The 19,325-nt window shown below is 48.7% G+C and overlaps 1 protein-coding gene across 1 annotated transcript in view; it reads right to left on the reverse strand.

Annotated features, from left to right (window-relative positions):
* LOC141106887 (uncharacterized) overlaps positions 1–19,325 on the reverse strand; it is a 53,382-nt gene that overhangs the window by 26,363 nt on the left and 7,694 nt on the right. Inside the window, exons 2-7 of the mRNA XM_073597816.1 lie at positions 16,183–16,311; positions 12,864–12,998; positions 12,574–12,777; positions 12,115–12,306; positions 11,875–12,028; positions 9,264–10,996 (exon numbers count right to left, since the gene is read on the reverse strand). Coding sequence (XP_073453917.1) covers positions 9,264–10,996; positions 11,875–12,028; positions 12,115–12,306; positions 12,574–12,777; positions 12,864–12,998; positions 16,183–16,278 — 2,514 coding nt within the window. The 5' untranslated portion in view covers positions 16,279–16,311. The remainder of the gene's footprint in view (positions 1–9,263; positions 10,997–11,874; positions 12,029–12,114; positions 12,307–12,573; positions 12,778–12,863; positions 12,999–16,182; positions 16,312–19,325) is intronic.

Below are 19,325 nucleotides of genomic sequence, written 5' to 3' on the forward strand. Positions count from 1 at the left end.
CCTCTGATACCAACAATGGAACATAGTCTTCATAGCAGGCTGGGAAATGTTTTCTTCCTCCTGACCAGCAATGTAAGGGGCTCTATGCTCCATACTCATGACCCCTACACTCCATCATTGTGCTGGCTGCATATTGTAATGATTGCCCATTGGCTGCCTGTGTAGTGTAATAATTGCCCATTTTAGGCCATGTATGGTCATTGTCTTGTCTATTTATTATCAGTGCTCTTTGTTTCAAGGGAACATATTAGAATTTAAGTCCAAAATCAAGACAATTTCTGGCCCTGTAAGTGGTGAAATATTCTGGCCCTGAAGGGGTTCATCTACGTTTCCACACTATATATGTGTGTATTATTATCTGCTGGAGATAAAAGATGTCACAGTGATTATGGAGGAAGAGGACGGACATGACGGGGGGGGGGGGGGGGGGTACTGGGTGTAAATAGAAAATAAGATCTTATTACCTCCTCTGCTGCCTTCCTGCTTCGTGCCACACGTAACTTCCTGTCTGTACCTAACATCACTTCCTGTCTTCCATAGAGATTTCCTGTCTGGGTAGAAGTGAGATCACCACCTTGTGGAGATCAGAGGAACTACAGCCCTGAGAAACGTCTGGTAGTGTGAACACGGCCTTGTGCTGTGTGTATGTACTGTATATCCTTATAGATGGGGTCATCTCCACTCCCACCAAGAGGGATAGAAATATATTACTGCCTAGTCCAGACTTTCTCAGCCAGGGTTCCTCCACTAGGAGTTCTTTGAGAAATGAACAGGTTCTATATAGCGGTGCGTGGCAAGTTTTTTCTTTTCTGTAGTATACACTATGCATATGATTTGTGATTAAATACCATTTCCAATAATACATAATTCTAATCATAATATAGAGGTCAGTGTCACCCCCCCCCCCTTGTTAATGCAGGAGTCAGTGTCAACCCCCCTTCATAATACAGGGGTCAGTGTCACCCCCTTCATGATATAGGGGTCAGTGTCACCCCCTTTATGGTATAGGGGTCAGTGTCACCCCCTCCATGATATAGGGGTCAGTGTCACCCCCCACTTCATAATACAGGGGTCAGTGTCACCCCCTCCTTCATAATATAGAGCTCAGTGCCACCCCCTTCATAATATAGAGCTCAGTGCCACCCCCTTCATAATACAGGGGTCAGTGTCACCCCCTTCATAATACAGGGGTCAGTGTCACCCCCTCACTTCATAATACAGAGGTCAGTGTCACCCCCCTTCATAATACAGGGGTCAGTGTCACCCCCTTCATAATACAGGGGTCAGTGTCACCCCCTTCATGATATAGGGGTCAGTGTCACCCCCCCACTTCATAATACAGAGGTCAGTGTCACCCCCCTTCATAATACAGGGGTCAGTGTCACCCCCTTCATGATATAGGGGTCAGTGTCACCCCCCCACTTCATAATACAGAGGTCAGTGTCACCCCCCTTCATAATACAGGGGTCAGTGTCACCCCCTTCATAATACAGGGGTCAGTGTCACCCCCTTCATAATACAGGGGTCAGTGTCACCCCCTTCATAATACAAGGGTCAGTGTCAGCCCTCCCTTCATAGTACAGTGGTCAGAGTCACTCCTTCATAATTCAGGGGTTAGTGTCACCCCCCCTTCATAATACAGGGGTCAGTGTCACCCCCCACTTCATAATACAGGGGTCAGTGTCACCCCCTCCTTCATAATATAGAGCTCAGTGCCACCCCCTTCATAATATAGAGCTCAGTGCCACCCCCTTCATAATATAGAGCTCAGTGCCACCCCCTTCATAATACAGGGGTCAGTGTCACCCCCTTCATGATATAGGGGTCAGTGTCACCCCCCCACTTCATAATACAGAGGTCAGTGTCACCCCCCTTCATAATACAGGGGTCAGTGTCACCCCCCCTTCATAATACAGGGGTCAGTGTCACCCCCCCTTCATAATACAGGGGTCAGTCATCCCTTTATAATATAGGGGTCAGTGTCACCCCCCCTTCAAAATACAGGGGTCAGTGTCATCTCCCCTTCATAGTACAGTGGTCCGTGTCACCTCCTTCATAATATAGGGGTTAGTTTCACCCCCCCTTCATAATACAGGGGTCGGCGTCACCCCCTTTATAATACAGGGATTAGTGTCACCCCCAGGGTTGCCAACCTCCCGCAGCATTTTTTACTGACCATACATGGAAAATTTACTGGCGGAGCACAATTTTTACTGGCAACCTAAGAAATTACAGAATCACTGAAAACTAACACAGTGAATATTTAAACAGTATAAACATGATATGAAAACACTGACAATACCTATAACAAAGTAATTTGCTTGATTCTTTCTCTCCCTTTTTCTTTGTTCCTCCCCCTCTTTTCCTCTCCTTTCCATGTATTCTATATTTTTATTCCTTCTCTTACTCCTTGGTGGGGGGGGTGGGGGGAATGGGATGAGTGGCAGTGCTGGGGGGAGTTCTGATCAGCCAACTTAGGTGCTCTTGATCATGGGAACTTTTAATGGCAACTATAATTACAGGTAGTGTTACTCACTGTGTCTCCGACTTTGTGGTGTCTCGTAGCAGTGACACCTATGCCGAAATCAGGAGATAGGGTCTCCTCCAGCCCCTCCCACTTCACATTCCTCACCAGACCTCTAGTCTCTGCCCCCCAGCCATGCTGTGAACTGAATGGGCAGCTGCGAAGAGGCTGAGTGGGTGGCTGCGGGCTCCAGAAACAGCCCAGCTAGACATCCACAGGCTCCAGGGACAGCCCTGCTGGGCAGCCATAACAAAGGCTGGGAGAGCAGTGCAGGCTTCAGGAACAACACAGGATTCGGTGACCCCTGGCAAATCATCAATCGACCCCCAAGGGGGTCCCGACCCCCAGGTTGAGAACCACTGCTCTATACTGACACACCGATATGTGGGGTCCTCTATACTGACACTCTCTGATATGTGGGGTCCCTCTAAACTGACACACTGATATGTGGGGTCCCTCTATACTGACACACTGATATGTGGGGTCCTCTATACTGACACACTGATATGTGGGGTCCTCTATACTGATGCACTGATATGTGGGGTCCTCTATACTGACACACTGATATGTGGGGTCCTCTATACTGATATGTGGGGTCCTCTATACTGACACATCGATATGTGGGGTCCTCTATACTGATACACTGATATGTGGGGTCCTCTATACTGACACATCGATATGTGGGGTCCTCTATACTGACACACTGATATGTGGGGTCCTCTATACTGACACACACTAATATGTGGGGTCCCTCTATACTGACGCACTCTGATATGTGGGGTCCCTCTATACTGACGCACTGATATGTGGGGTCCTTTATACTGACAGACTGATATGTGGGGTCCTCTATACTGACAGACTGATATGTGGGGTCCTCTATACTGACAGACTGATATGTGGGGTCCTCTATACTGACACACTGATATGTGGGGTCCTCTATACTGACAGACTGATATGTGGGGTCCTCTATACTGACACACTGATATGTGGGGTCCTCTATACTGACACACTGATATGTGGGGTCCCTCTATACTGACACACTGATATGTGGGGTCCTCTATACTGACACACTGATATGTGGGGTCCTCTATACTGACAGACTGATATGTGGGGTCCTCTATAATGACACACTGATATGTGGGGTCCCTCTATACTGACACACTGATATGTGGGGTCCCTCTATACTGACACACTGATATGTGGGGTCCCTCTATACTGACACACACTGATATGTAAACAATGAGAAGATGGAGTTGATGGTCGGTGATGGACTTACATAGCGGCAGATGTTCACCCCAATATATATTTACACAACCCCTCCACCACACACCAGAGCTCAGCCCCCCTCCTTGCCCCAAAGATCGCTCTCCCCGCCATCCTCTGGCAAGGTGATGAAGATGGGAGGTGGGAAGAGGTGGGAGGAGTCTGTCACCTTTGACATCACCTCCAGGGGGAGACCAAGAACAACACTGGGAGAGAGCACCGGACAGTACACCTGTACAGGAAACCCCGCAGAGTCCCCCATAGTAGGTGACACCTTAGTCCAGTCTGAATAATATGATTTTCCAGGTTTCAGGCGGACTAAAACCCGGACACATTATTCAAAACCCAGACTATACAGTTGAATCCCAAATAGGTGTCAACCCTAACCCAAACCCAAGCTGTTCACAGTTTGTCAAACGGGGAAAACTGCCCCTAAAACCCATACTAGACTCTTATCCAAGCCTGCAACCTGGCTAGCCAGGAAAAGAGGAGGACATGCGTGCGTGCCCCCCTCCACCTCAACCATACCAGGCCACATACCCTCAACATAGGGAGAGTATCTTACCATTTATATAATATAAAAGGTGCAGTGCTATCAACCAGTAATGAACATGATTCAAATAGGAATGAACATTAATAATAATAACCAAAAAACAAAAACATGACGGGGCGCCCCTGACGACATCAATTCTATGACGAAACACGTTGGGCGGAATCAGACGTGATGCTACCACGCTCCTATGGCTGCTCGATACACTGTTTTTGGCAATTTCTGCAGCATTTATATGATCACACGCTTGTTTTAATAGATGACCGTGTGAGTGTGCTCTGTTTTCTGTTTTTTACATTTAATAAATCATCTAGACAGTATCACGCTATGGTCTTCTTTCATTTATATACATATGCACCTGTGTGAGACTGAGATGTGGGCATTACCAGGACCTACAGTACCTTTGTGCACATACCTGGGAAACGATCTTCCCCACTGCATTGTTTGGCTTTTCCATTCGTTTGGAGGCCAACATTTTCTGGTAAGCTGCCATCTTTCTCATTGGAGGTGTTTTCACATGGAGGACCTGTGGAAGCTGGCTTTATCCTTTATGCATCTCTATTTTCCGTTTTCACTCTTCACTTGCTGGATTCGATTGGGGCATCAGACTTCCTCTCTAATCCATTTTTTTCCATATTGACCTTTTTTTTCATTGATTATTTATAGACTTCATGTTTTTGTTTTTGGCTTATTATTATTATTATCAATGTTCATTCCTATTTGAATCCTGTTCATATATGGTTGATAGCGCTGCAACTTTTATATTATTTATTGCTTGGTTTTATCTATTGACCTGTGCTCAATTTTCTGGTATTTTTTTGATTATTACCAACCACTGCACTCTGTACCCTGGGCTGTATATGATATACTTCTGATCACCACACACTATACCCTGGGCTGTATATGATATACTCCTGACCACTGCACTCTGTACCCTGGGCTATATATCATATACTCCTGACCACTGCACACTATACCATAGGCTATATATGTTATACTTCTTATCACTACACTCTGTACCTTGGGCTGTATATGATATACTCCTGACCACTGCACTCTGTACCCTGGGCTGTATATGAAATACTCCTGACCACTGCACTCTGTACCCTGGGTTGTATATGATATACTCCTGACCACTGCACTCTGTACCCTGGGCTGTATATGATATACTCCTGACCACTGCACTCTGTACCCTGGGCTGTATATGATATACTCCTGACCACTACACTCTGTACCCTGGGCTGTATATGATATACTCCTGACCACTGCACTCTGTACCCTGGGCTGTATATGATATACTTCTGACCACTGCACTCTGTACCCTGGGCTGTATATGATATACTCCTGACCACTGCACTCTGTACCCTGGGCTGTATATGATATACTACTGACCACTACACTCCAGACCATTATTCCCAGTTAACTCTAATCTGATGACCCGTTAAGTCTTTTAACCGCTTCAATACCGGGCACTTTCCCACCTTCCTGCCCAGGCCAATATTAAGCTTTAAGCGTTGTCGCTTTTTAAATGACAATTGTGCGGTCATGCTACACTGTACCCAAACAAAATTTTTTACAATTTTGTTCTCACAAACAGAGCTTTCTTTTGGCGGTATTTGATCACCACTGGGGTTTTTATTTTTTACAAAACAAATAAAAAAAGACTGACAATTTTGAAAAAAAAAAAGTTTTTCTTCGATTCCGTTATAAAATTTTGTAAATACCGTATATACTCGAGTATAAGCAGAGGCACCTAATTTACCACAAAAAACTGGGAAAACTTATTGACTCGAGTATAAGCCTAGAATGAGAAATGCAGCAGCTACTGTAAGTGGAAAAGAGGGTCAACAATGCCCATCTGCAGCTGCAAACCTCACTGTGTCTATTGCAGCCTCCCTGTGCAGATCTGCCTACCTCACTGTGTCCATTGCAGCCTTCCTTTGCAGATCTGCAAGCTCTCTGTGGGGGGTTGCCATTTAAATGTAGCTGTGAGCGGTCGGGATGTCCCCCTGATCGTTCTGCATATCTGATCAGCGTGTCATGCAGGTCAGACGGCGGCCATTCCAGTGTACAAAAGCCGCGCCTCCTCCTCGTTCTCTTCTGTGATAGGCAGACCACTCAGTTTCCCAGTAGTCAGTGTTCAGCCTATCACAGACATCCTCTCATCCTCGTCCGTGGGATGAGGATGAGAGGACGTCCGTGATAGGCTAAACACTGACTGCTGGGAAACTGAGTGGTCTGCCTATCACAGACCAGGACGAGGAGGCGGCGCAGCTTTTGTACACTGGAATGGCCACCGTCTGACCTGCATGACACGGGCTGATCAGGTAGGCAGACGGCAGTGACTCGAGTATAAGCCGAGGGGGGGCACTTTCAGCACAAAAAAATGTGCTGAAAAACTCGGCTTATACTCGAGTATATACAGTAAGTACGTTTTCTCCTTCACAGATGGACACTGATAAGGTGGCACCAATGAGGTAGCACTGATGAGGTGGCACTGATGGCCACAGATAGGCTGCACTGATGGGTACTTATGGGTGGCAAAGATGGGCACTGATAGGTGGCACTAATGGGCATTACTGATATGGAGGCATATATTTCATGTTTACATTGTGATCAGTTGTGATTGGACACGGCTGATCACGTGGTAAAGAGCCTCCATCAGAGGCTCTTTACCGAGATCAGTGTTGCGGTGCATCAGACTGACACACAGCACCACCGATCGCCAGGCTGCATGCCCCTGTGGATGGGCGTTGGCCCATTTAAGAGCCATAGTAGGCACCCGCTGCGTGGCGGGGGACCCGCTGCGCATGTCTGGCGGGCACGATCGCCGCCGGACACCCGCGATTGCGGGCAGGAGAGCGAGAGTCAGGATTGGTGTGTGTACACACACAAATCCCTGTTCTGTCAGGGGACAGGAGACAGATCATATCGTATGTACCTACTAAGTAGGAACAACGATCTGTCTCCTCCCCCAGTCAGTCACATCCCCATACAGTTAGAATCACTCACAAGGGAACATAGTTAACCCCTTCCCTGCCAGTGACATTTACACAGTAATCAGTGTATATTTAGAGCACTGTATAAATGTCAATGGTCCCAAAAATGTGTCAAAAGTGTCCGATCTGTCCGCCGCAATGTCGCAATACTGCTAAAAATCGCAGATCGCCACCATTACTAGTAAAAAAAAAATAAATAATAATAAAAATGCCATAAATCTTTCCCATAGTTTGTAGACGCTATAACTTTTGTGCAAACCAATCAATATGCGCTTATTGCGATTTTTTTACCAAAAATATGTAGAAGAGTATATATTGGCCAAAACTGATGAAGAAATTTTTTTATTTTTTTTTAAATTGGGGGATATTTATTATAGCAAAAAGTAAAAAATATTGTGTTTTTTTTAAAATTGTAGTTTTTTTTTGTTTATAGCGCAAAAAATAAAAACCGCAGAGGTGATCAAATACCACCAACTGATTGCGCAATTGTCAGTTAAATCGACGCAGTGCCGAATCGCAAAAAAATGGCCCTGTAAGGAAGGGGCTAAATCCTTCCGGGGCTGAAGTGGTTAAAGCGTCACCCATGAACAATGTTTGGATATGGAAGATTGACTCCTGAACACTTCACTCTGTACCCTGGGCTGTATATGATATACTCCTGACCACTACACTCTGTACCCTGGGCTGTATATGATATACTCCTGACCACTACACTCTGTACCCTGGGCTGTATATGATATACTCCTGACCACTGCACTCTGTACCCTGAACTGTATATGATATACTCCTGACCACTACACTCTGTACCCTGGGCTGTATATGATATACTCCTGACCACTACACTCTGTACCCTGGGCTGTATATGATATACTCCTGACCACTACACTCTGTACCCTGGGTTGTATATGATATACTCCTGACTACTACACTCTGTACCCTGGGCTGTATATGATATACTCCTGACCACTACACTCTGTACCCTGGGCTGTATATGATATACTCCTGACCACTACACTCTGTACCCTGGGCTGTATATGATATACTCCTGACCACTACACTCTGTACCCTGGGCTGTATATGATATACTCCTGACCACTACACTCTGTACCCTGGGCTGTATATGATATACTCCTGACCACTACACTCTGTACCCTGGGCTGTATATGATATACTTCTGACCACTGCACTCTGTACCATTATTCTCAGGTAACTCTAATCTGATGACCTGTAAAGTGTATTAAAGTGTCACCCATGAACAATGTTTGGATATGGAAGATTGTCATCATTGCACCGACACACAATATTATTTCAATACATTTTTATTATAATCTGAACAAGATTGCAGACATAAAATAAGGAAATAATAAAAGGTAGAAATCCGATTGGTCAGGAAAATCACTTGTTAGAACAATGGGAAGAAACTTCACTTCCTGCCAAACCTATAAAGTAATAAATCCCGATATGTGACGGCGGCACTCACTGCTACCAACTAAAATACCACCAAATCTAATACAACACAAAGTGTTACACTGTACCTTTATATATCATCTCATATCATTGTTTTATTTATTCCACTAATCTTCCAAAAATAAACCTCGAATTGTCTGCGAAGGTTTCCACCCCAAAATATACTCAGCCAATGAGAGGTAAGGACTCCATTTTTATTTTTCTCCTGCTATCAATGGCCGACACGGTACAACACTTCATCCATGTCTTTGGTGATCTCTGATCTCCTTATCAACTGTTTCTTCCATGATGAAGATCAGCCATGGAGTATATCTGAGGTGTATATCAGGGTGAGCTTCTTCCCCACATGTCCAGCAACATACACATACAAGACATTTCCCGCACTCAAGGCACTAATACACCTCGAGGGTTGTGTGGGACCCCTGATGTACAGGAAGACAGAACTTCAGTGAGGAACAATTCCCTCACTCAGGACAGGAATACGGCTTGTCCCCCCCGTGTGAGATCTCTGATGTGTGTGAAGAGAGGACTTCTGTGAAAAACATTTCCCGCACTCTGAACAGCAAAAAGGCCTTTCTCCCGTGTGAGACCTTTGATGTACGACAAGATATGATTTATATAAAAAACATTTCCCGCACTCAGGACAGGGATTTGGCTTTTCCCCCGTGTGAGACATTTGATGTGTGACAAGATCTGATTTATATAAAAAACTTTTCCCGCACTCAGGACAGGAACGTGGCTTCTTCTGCATGTGCAATCTCTGATGTCTGCAAAGACTGGACTGCTGTGAAAAACATTTCCCGCACTCAGGACAGGAAAATGGCTTTTCCCCCGTGTGCCGTCTCTGATGTTTGTCAAGTTGACTCTGCACTGGAAAACTTTTCCCGCAGTCAAGACAGGAATAAGGCTTCTCCCCGGTGTGCGATGTCTGATGTCTGCAAAGATTGCTCTTCAATGAAAAACATTTCCCACACTCAGGACAGGAATACGGCTTCTCCCCCGTGTGCGATCTCTGATGTCTGTAAAGATTGTGCTTCCCTGAAAAACATTTCCCGCACTCAGCACAGGAATACGGCTTCTCCTCCGTGTGAGACCTCTGATGTCTGACAAGATCTGATTTTTGTGCAAAACATTTCCCGCACTCAGAACAGAAATGCGGCTTCAAACCCGTGTGCGATCTTAGATGTATGGAAAGAGCGGATTTCACTGAAAAACATTTACTACACTCAGGACAGGAATACGGCTTCACCTCAGTGTGAGATCTCTGATGTCTGACAAGGTCTGATTTTTTTGCAAAACATTTCCCGCACTCGGAACAGACACAAGGCTTTACACCCATGTGTATTTGCAGATGCATGGAAAGAGTGGATGCTTCGGAAAAAGATTTCCCACACTCGGGACAGGAAAATGGCTTCTCCCCGGTGTGAGATTTTTGATGCCTGACAAGTTTTGATTTGTCTACAAAACGTTTCCCACACTCAGGACAGGAATACGGCTTCTCTCCCGTGTGAACACTCTGATGTCGGTAAAGATTACGCTTCCTCGAAAAACATTTCCCGCACTTAAGACAGGAATACGGCTTCAAACCTGTGTGTAATCTCAGATGATTATAAAGATTGGACTTGTTTGAAAAACACTTTCCGCATTTAGTACAAGAAATCCTCTTAGTTTTGGGAAGGTCGGCACCGCCCCTCACGGTCTGAGGTTCCTCAGGATAAGAGGAATACGATGGTCCGGCACCGTCCCGCACAGTCTGAGGTTCCTCAGGATAAGAGGAATACGATGGTCCGGCACCGTCCCGCACAGTCTGAGGTTCCTCAGGATAAGAGGAATACGATGGTCCGGCACCGTCCCTCACAGTCTGAGGTTCCTCAGGATAAGAGGAATACGATGGTCCGGCACCGTCCCGCACAGTCTGAGGTTCCTCAGGATAAGAGGAATACGATGGTCCGGCACCATCCCGCACAGTCTGCGGTTCCTCAGGATAAGAGGAATACGATGGTCCGGCACCGTCCCTCACAGTCTGAGGTTCCTCAGGATAAGAGGAATACGATGGTCCGGCACCGTCCCGCACAGTCTGAGGTTCCTCAGGATAAGAGGAATACGATGGTCCGGCACCATCCCGCACAGTCTGAGGTTCCTCAGGATAAGAGGAATATGATGGTCCATCTACACGGTGTGGTGCTGGATGTACTGAAATAGAAATAAAAAGATTATTACTAGACATGAGCAGATTGGTTTCCCTAAACCAGGACTCTACCACATCAGGCAGCTTTGTCTGTGAGGATTTACAGAATTCCCCCCTCAAGGTAACTAATAAATGGGTCCCCTGAATCTCCTACCAGTTCATTTCTTTATTCATGGACCTTAGTCAGAGAGTGAGGAAACAACGAGATGCTGCTAAACACAGGTATGAGGCAGAAGGCCCAAGCTCTAGGTGACTAGGTCGAGCAACGCCTATGATGACAATCAACATTTTACTACCAGCTCATACCTCCCAACATTTTGAGATGGGAATAAGGGACACCTACTAGCAAATGTATGTAGGCATAGGGCACGCCTCCTGCCACACTCCCTTCAAGGACAATTAACCCCAAAAAAAGGGTTAATTAAATCCACAAGGGCTTTTTTTTTACCACTACTATTCTATTATATTGGCTTTTAAAATTTACGAATGCAGCAATTTAGAATTTGGATGAAAGGTTTAGCACCGGGAAACACTTTTTGAAAGTTAAAAAATGCATTTTATATACAACTATATATAGATCAGACCAAAACGAGGGACAAATGAGAAGGAAAGGAGGGACACTGCTCCAAATCAGGGACAGTCCCTCGAAATCAGGGACAGTTGGGAGCTATGCCAGCTGAACCCCAGAATCTCCAAAAATCCAGTCTAGATACATAAATTGTGTTGAAGATTGTCCAAGAGAAATACAGGAATAAAGGACAGGGGACACATCTCTGGAAAGTGACCAGAGTATTACAGGCTGATATCACCCAGTTCTTGCCCTACTCTGGACCAATCAGTGTGCAGTACGAGTGGAGGAATGTATTTAGCGTCAATGACCCACCTGTGCTGATCTCTGTAGGAATGTCCTCCTCTATAAACGTCCCCGTTATTCCATCCTGAATCAAAGCGTCCTTGTAGAGATCCTTGTGTCCTTCTAAATACTCCCACTCCTCCATGGAGAAATAGACAGTGATGTCCTGACACCTTATAGGAACCTGACACACACAATGATACAGTCACCATCCAGACACATCCCTTGTCTGTTACTGGATAATGTCCCAGAATTCCCGGCACCGCTCACCTCTCCTGTCAGCAGATCAATGATCTTCTTGGTGACTTCTAGAACCTTCTGCATGTTCTGCCTGGTAGGGATCAGGGACAGAGGTGGGGGGATGGTGATGTGATTCTGGATTCTCGAGGATCTTGTGGTCATATTATGACTTCTCCTTCTTGTGTCATTTCCAGTAGATTTCTTCGTAACCGTTGTACAGTTCTGTGTGATACAAAGATAAATACCACTCTCCCATAATCCTTCACCTCTATGGTCAGCTCTATATTTATTCACAAGGGATTGGCCACAATGTGCCCGATTTAGAAAAGGACAGACATCTCCATCCAATGATATGATCACAATGTGGTCAGATTTATAGTTCCTTCTAGAAGTCATATAATACAGTCACTAATGTTTTACTAGTAAGGCTCACTGACCAACCAGGAAATGTTACCTATGGATCGGATTCAACTCCTTCATTACACTCACCTCTCCAATCAGTAAGCTGAGGATCTCCAGGATGAGGTTCATTATTGTGTCATTCCAGGGAAATTCCTCCCTTACGGTCTTCACAAAACTCAAAGTCCGCCGATTGTCCATCATGACGTCCTTGTAGAGATCCTTGTGTTCTTCTAAATATTCCCACTCCTCCATGGAGAAATAGACAGTGACATCCTGACACCTTATAGGAACCTGACACACACAATGATACAGTCACCATCCAGACACATCCCTTGTCTGTTACTGGATAATGTCCCAGAATTCCCGGCACCGCTCACCTCTCCTGTCAGCAGCTCCGTCATCTTCTTGGTGACTTCTAGAATCTTCTGCATTTTGTGTCTCTCAGGTTTTAGGGAGTCACATGGAGGCACTGTGATGGTCATATGATCACCTGACTTCAGAACAGGAAACCTCTGTATTGAAGAACCAATAGGAATATCATGTTAGAATCCCAGAATCCTCCTCACCTCTCCGGTCAGGTCTGTGTTTTATTAATAGAGATAAGAGTGATGTCATGTGACCCCCAGAATCCTCTTCACCTCTCCGGTCAGGTCTGTGTTTTATTAATAGAGAGAAGAGTGATGTCATGTGACCTCCCAGAATCCTCCTCACCTCTCCGGTCAGGTCTGTGTTTTATTAATAGAGATAAGAGTGATGTCATGTGACCTCCCAGAATCCTCTTCACCTCTCCGGTCAGGTCTGTGTTTTATTAATAGAGAGAAGAGTGATGTCATGTGACCTCCCAGAATCCTCCTCACCTCTCCGGTCAGGTCTGTGTTTAATTAATAGAGATAAGAGTGATGTCATGTGACCTCCCAGAATCCTCCTCACCTCTCCGGTCAGGTCTGTGTTTTATTAATAGAGCTAAGAGTGATGTCATGTGACCTCCCAGAATCCTCCTCACCTCTCCGGTCAGGTCTGTGTTTTATTATTAGAGCTAAGAGTGATGTCATGTGACCTCCCAGAATCCTCCTCACCTCTCTGGTCAGGTCTATGTTTTATTAATAGAGGTAAGAGTGATGAGACAGACCTAACCAGGACAAAGGCTTTTGGAGAGGGCTTATCCACTGACTATGGGCCCTGGCTTTTGGGGGAACACTGCTCTTTGGGAGGTGTGTGCCTGGGGGATCCTCGGAGTGGTCTTGTTTCTGATTCAGGTTTGTGTCTCACCAGAACACAAAGACTCTAGGCCTGGGATCCATGTTAAGGGCCTAGAGGCCACATTTCCAGCAACGACTGATCTACACTGTGGGACTCCTAGCAGATGTTATCATCAGCTCAAGCAACCTATCATTCACCCATAGTTAATTGTGCTAATTAACTCACCTATTGTCTGCTAGCAAACTACTGTGAAAATGTTGAAGTTATGATAATGTGTAGTGTACTTTGTGTGCTCGGTGCCAGCCAGTCTGACCTGGAATGAGATCTGTGATTAATCACAACATTGTCCAGGTGGCTAGTTGTTTAATTAACTTAATGATTATATTAGGGTTGCACAGATACCACTTTTTTAAGACCGAGTACAAGTACCGATACTTTTTTTTCAAGTACTCGCCAATACCGATTACTGATACTTTTTAACGTCATCTGACAGTAGCACTAATATGCAGCACTGATGGGCACTGCTAGGTGTCACTGATGGGCACTGATGAGGCGTGGACTGTGTCAGTCTTTTTTTTTTTTTACAATTTTTTTTATTCATTACAATTCATATTTTTTTTTACAATGCTTTCTTTTTTTTTGGGGGGGGGGGGGTGGATGGTGTCGATGTGTTTAATTTTTTTTTACAATTTAACTTTTAAATATTTAGCACAATTCTTTCTTTTTTTCATTATTTTATTTATCAGCCCTGTCGGGGGGGTTTGGTTAGATATCCGGGGTCTAAACAGACCCCTGACATCTCCCCTTTGAGACAGGGAAAATGACTGAGGACACAGATTCCCCACCCCCTTTCTCTGCAGCCTCAGCTGCACTGAAGATGAATGGACAGGAGACAGCGGCTCCTGTCCACTCATAAACAGAAGCATCATAAACAAAATTTATGATGGTCAGAGTCAGTAATCACTGACTCTGTTCATTCTGAAAAGGAAGGAGCCGGTAAATTACATATTTACTGGCTCCTTCTTCTGCTCTCCATTCTGACAGGTCTGGGATGGGGTGACCGGAGGAGGACATGGAGGACCCAAGAGCCAGAGGAGGACACAGGGGACAGTCAGGGATGATCGGTGCGGCAGCGGGGGCAGTCACAAGCACTGATCTCCCTGTGTAGCTTTCAATAAAGCAGCTGAAAGCCCCGGGAGGGAGAAGAGGAGAAGCGGCTGCCAGCTGCTTTATTAAAAGCAATACAGGGAGATCGGTGTTTGTAACTGCCCCCCACTGCCACACCGATCACCCCTGACTGTCCCCTGTGTCCTCCTCTGGCTCTTGGGTCTTCCGTGTCCTCCTCCGGTCCCCCTCCCGGTACCCCTGTCCCAGATCTGTCAGGATGGAGAGCAGATGTATTCTTCTACATATTTTTGGTAATAAAAATCGCAAAAAGCGTATATTCATTGGTTTGCGCAAAAAAGTTATAGTGTCTACAAAATAGAGGATAGATTTATGGCATTTTTATTATTATTATTTTTTTTACTAGTAATGGCGGCGATCTGCGATTTTTATCGGGACTGCGACATTATGGCAGACACACCGAAGGAACACTTTTGACACATTTCTGGGACCATTGACAATTATACAGCGATCAGTGCTGTAAAATTGCACTGATTACTGTATACATGTCACTGGCAGGGAAGGGATTAACACTAGGGGGCGATCAAGGGGCTAACTGGGTTCCCCGTGTGTTCTAACTGTGGGGGATGGGACTGACTATAGGAGATGAGAGATTGTGGTTCCCAGCTTGTAGGAACTCACGATCTCTCTCTCCTCTCAGAACTGGGATGTGTGTGTGTTTACACACACACACACGTCCCTGTTCTGCCTCTCGTGCCCGCGATCGCTCGTGGCCGGCGGCCATCGTGACCTCTGGTCATGAGCATTGGCACCCCCGCTATGCAGGTTCGCGGGATCCTGCCGACCTGTCGCAGTATAATGACAGCGGCTGGTCGGAAAGTGGTTATTAGTGATAAGAGTGATGTCATGTGACCTCCCAGAATATTCCTCACCTCTCCGGTCAGGTCTGTGTTTTATTAATAGAGATAAGAGTGATGTCATGTGACCTCCCAGAATCCTCCTCACCTCTCCGGTCAGGTCTGTGTTTTATTAATAGAGATAAGAGTGATGTCATGTGACCTCCCAGAATCCTCCTCACCTCTCGGTCAGGTCTGTGTTTATTAATAGAGATAAGAGTGATGTCATGTGACCTCCCAGAATCCTCCTCACCTCTCCGGTCAGGTCTGTGTTTTATTAATAGAGATAAGAGTGATGTCATGTGGACCTCCCAGAATCCCTCCTCACCTCTCCGGTCAGGTCTGTGTTTTATTAATAGAGATAAGAGTGATGTCACGTGACCTCCCAGAATCCTCCTCACCTCTCCGGTCAGGTCTGTGTTTTATTAATAGAGATAAGAGTGATGTCATGTGACCTCCCCAGAATCCTCCTCACCTTTCTAGTCAGCAGGTAGATGATCTCCAGAGTGAGGTTTAGCATCTTCTCTGTCACATGACTCCGGTCCTCCTCCATCTTCGTTCGTGCCGTCATTTGATCTATACAGGTCTCCTTGTAGACGAATAACTTTTGGAAATGAAAGTAAGAATTATTTGGATGGTATCGGTCACACAATAATGAGATGTGGATGTGAGGGGGGTAATAGGAGGGTTGCTGTATGTGTTGTCCTACTAGCCCTTCAAACGCGTTTGAAAAATTGTTGCGCAAATACGTGCAACATAAAAAGTTGTAACAACCGCCATTTTCTTCCCTAGGTGTCTCCTAAAATAACATATATAATGTTTGGGGGGTTCTGAGTGATTTTCCAGAAAAAAAATGATGATTTTTACTTGCATACTTGCCAACTGTCCCGGATTTCCCGGGACATTCCCGGGACTTGGGCCCAATTCCCGAATTTCTGGTGTCCCGGGTAATGTCCTGAGAAATCCGCCGGCCGCCATTTTGATGAAGCTCAGGGAAAGACGGCTGGGGGGGGCTAGACGGAGCTCCTGCGTCGCCGCCCCGCTCCGCCCTCACCCCACCTACCCCCCCCGCCCCTTTCCATATCAGACTGGCAGCGGGCGGGGGGGGTAGGCGGGGTGAGGCGGAGCGGGGGTGGAGGGTGGGCGGCGACGCAGGAGCTCCGTCTAGCCCCCCCCGTCTTCCTGTCTGATGCTAGCCATGCTGCGGACACGTGACTACCAGGACAACTCTGAGGTGGGGGAGGGAGCGCACCGCTGTGGGACTCCTGATGTGAGGTGGGGGCTCCTTTGGGGACACACACCTGATGAAAGGGGGGCTCCACTGGGGACACCTGATGTGAGGGGGGGCTCTGCCGGGGACACCTGATGTGAGGAGGGGCTCCGCCGGGGACACCTGATGTGAGGGCGAGCTCCGCCGGGGACACCTGATGTGAGGGGGTGAGGGGGGGCTCCGCCGGGGACACCTGATGTGAGGGGGAGCTCCGCCGGGGACACCTGATGTGAGGGGGGCTCCGCCGGGGACACCTGATGTGAGGGGGAGCTCCGCCGGGGACACCTGATGTGAGGGGGGGGCTCCGCCGGGGACACCTGGTGTGAGGGGGGGCTCCTGGTGTGAGGGGGGCTCCGCTGGGGACTCCTGGTGTGGGGGGGGCTCCGCCAGGGACTCTGGTGTGAGGGGGGGGGGCTCCGCCAGGGACTCCTGGGTGTGAGGGGGGGGGGGGCTCTGCCAGGGGACTCCTGGTGTGAGGGGGGGCTCCGCCAGGGACTCCTGGTGTGAGGGGGGGGCTCCGCCAGGGACTCCTGGTGTGAGGGGGGGGCTCCGCCAGGGGACTCCTGGTGTGAGGGGGGGGCTCCGCCAGGGACTCCTGGTGTGAGGGGGGGGGCTCCGCCAGGGACTCCTGGTGTGAGGGGGGGGCTCCGCCAGGGACTCCTGGTGTGAGGGGGGGGCTCCGCCAGGGACTCCTGGTGTGAGGGGGGGGCTCCGCCAGGGACTCCTGGTGTGAGGGGGGGGGCTCCGCCAGGGACTCCTGGTGTGAGGGGGGGCTCCGCCAGGGACTCCTGGTGTGAGGGGGGGGGCTCCGCCAGGGACTCCTGGTGTGAGGGGGGGGCTCCGCCAGGGACTCCTGGTGTGAGGGGGGGGGGGGCTCCGCCAGGGACTCCTGGTGTGAGGGGGGGGGGGGCTCCGCCAGGGACTCCTGGTGTGAGGGGGGGCTCCGCCAGGGGACTCCTGGTGTGAGGGGGGGGGCTCCGCCAGGGGACTCCTGGTGTGAGGGGGGGGGCTCCGCCAGGGACTCCTGGTGTGAGGGGGGGGGCTCCGCCAGGGACTCCTGGTGTGAGGGGGGGGGCTCCGCCAGGGACTCCTGGTGTGAGGGGGGGGGCTCCGCCAGGGACTCCTGGTGTGAGGGGGGGGCTCCGCCAGGGACTCCTGGTGTGAGGGGGGGGGCTCCGCCAGGGACTCCTGGTGTGAGGGGGGGGCTCCGCCAGGGACTCCTGGTGTGAGGGGGGGGCTCCGCCAGGGACTCCTGGTGTGAGGGGGGGGCTCCGCCAGGGGACTCCTGGTGTGAGGGGGGGGGCTCCGCCAGGGACTCCTGGTGTGGAGGGGGGGGGCTCCGCCAGGGACTCCTGGTGTGAGGGGGGGGCTCCGCCAGGGACTCCTGGGTGTGAGGGGGGGGCTCCGCCAGGGACTCCTGGTGTGAGGGGGGGGGCTCCGCCAGGGACTCCTGGTGTGAGGGGGGGGCTCCGCCAGGGATTCCTGGTGTGAGGGGGGGCTCCGCCAGGGACTCCGGTGTGAGGGGGGGGCTCCGCCAGAGACTCCTGGTGTGAGGGGGGGGGCTCCGCCAGAGACTCCTGGTGTGAGGGGGGGGGGCTCCGCCAGGGACTCCTGGTGTGAGGGGGGGGGGGGCTCCGCCAGGGACTCCTGGTGTGAGGGGGGGGCTCCGCCAGGGACTCCTGGTGTGAGGGGGGGCTCCGCCAGAGACTCCTGGTGTGAGGGGGGGGCTCCGCCAGGGACTCCTGGTGTGAGGGGGGGGGCTCCGCCAGGGACTCCTGGTGTGAGGGGGGGGCTCCGCCAGGGACTCCTGGTGTGAGGGGGGCTCCGCTGGGGGCACCTGATGCAAGGACGGACTCTGCTGGGACATCCGACGCAAGGACGGACGGCTGGTGGCAGGTGAAGTGGCTAGTGACACGCTCAGGGATCCCACTGATTCTGCATTATGGTGAGTTGAATGATTTCATTTTATATTACAATATAATAATAGAAATAATGCACTTCAATCATCCTGACACCATAACAACCATGGTGCCGGGATGATTGAAGTGCTAACACCAGGTGTTTGGAGTATCTTATCTGCTGATTGTTAAACTTTCTAGAATACACATATTTTTATTGGGTAGGATCTGGGGCTGCTGTCCCGTCATTTTCCTTTCCCCCTCCCCCCCCTCTAATCCCTCTCCCCCTCTCCATCCCTCATTCATCTCAGACTCTAACCACACCCTCTTGTAGCCACGCCCATTTAAGCCACGCCCACCATGTCGCATAAACTACGCCCATTTTCCGGCACTTGTATTTTTACCCTAAGCACGCCTACAAATGAATGCCCCGCCCCCTAATTATTGTAC

This window comes from Aquarana catesbeiana, linkage group LG08 (assembly GCF_042186555.1).
Source record: "Aquarana catesbeiana isolate 2022-GZ linkage group LG08, ASM4218655v1, whole genome shotgun sequence".
NCBI classification, from domain to species: domain Eukaryota; kingdom Metazoa; phylum Chordata; class Amphibia; order Anura; family Ranidae; genus Aquarana; species Aquarana catesbeiana.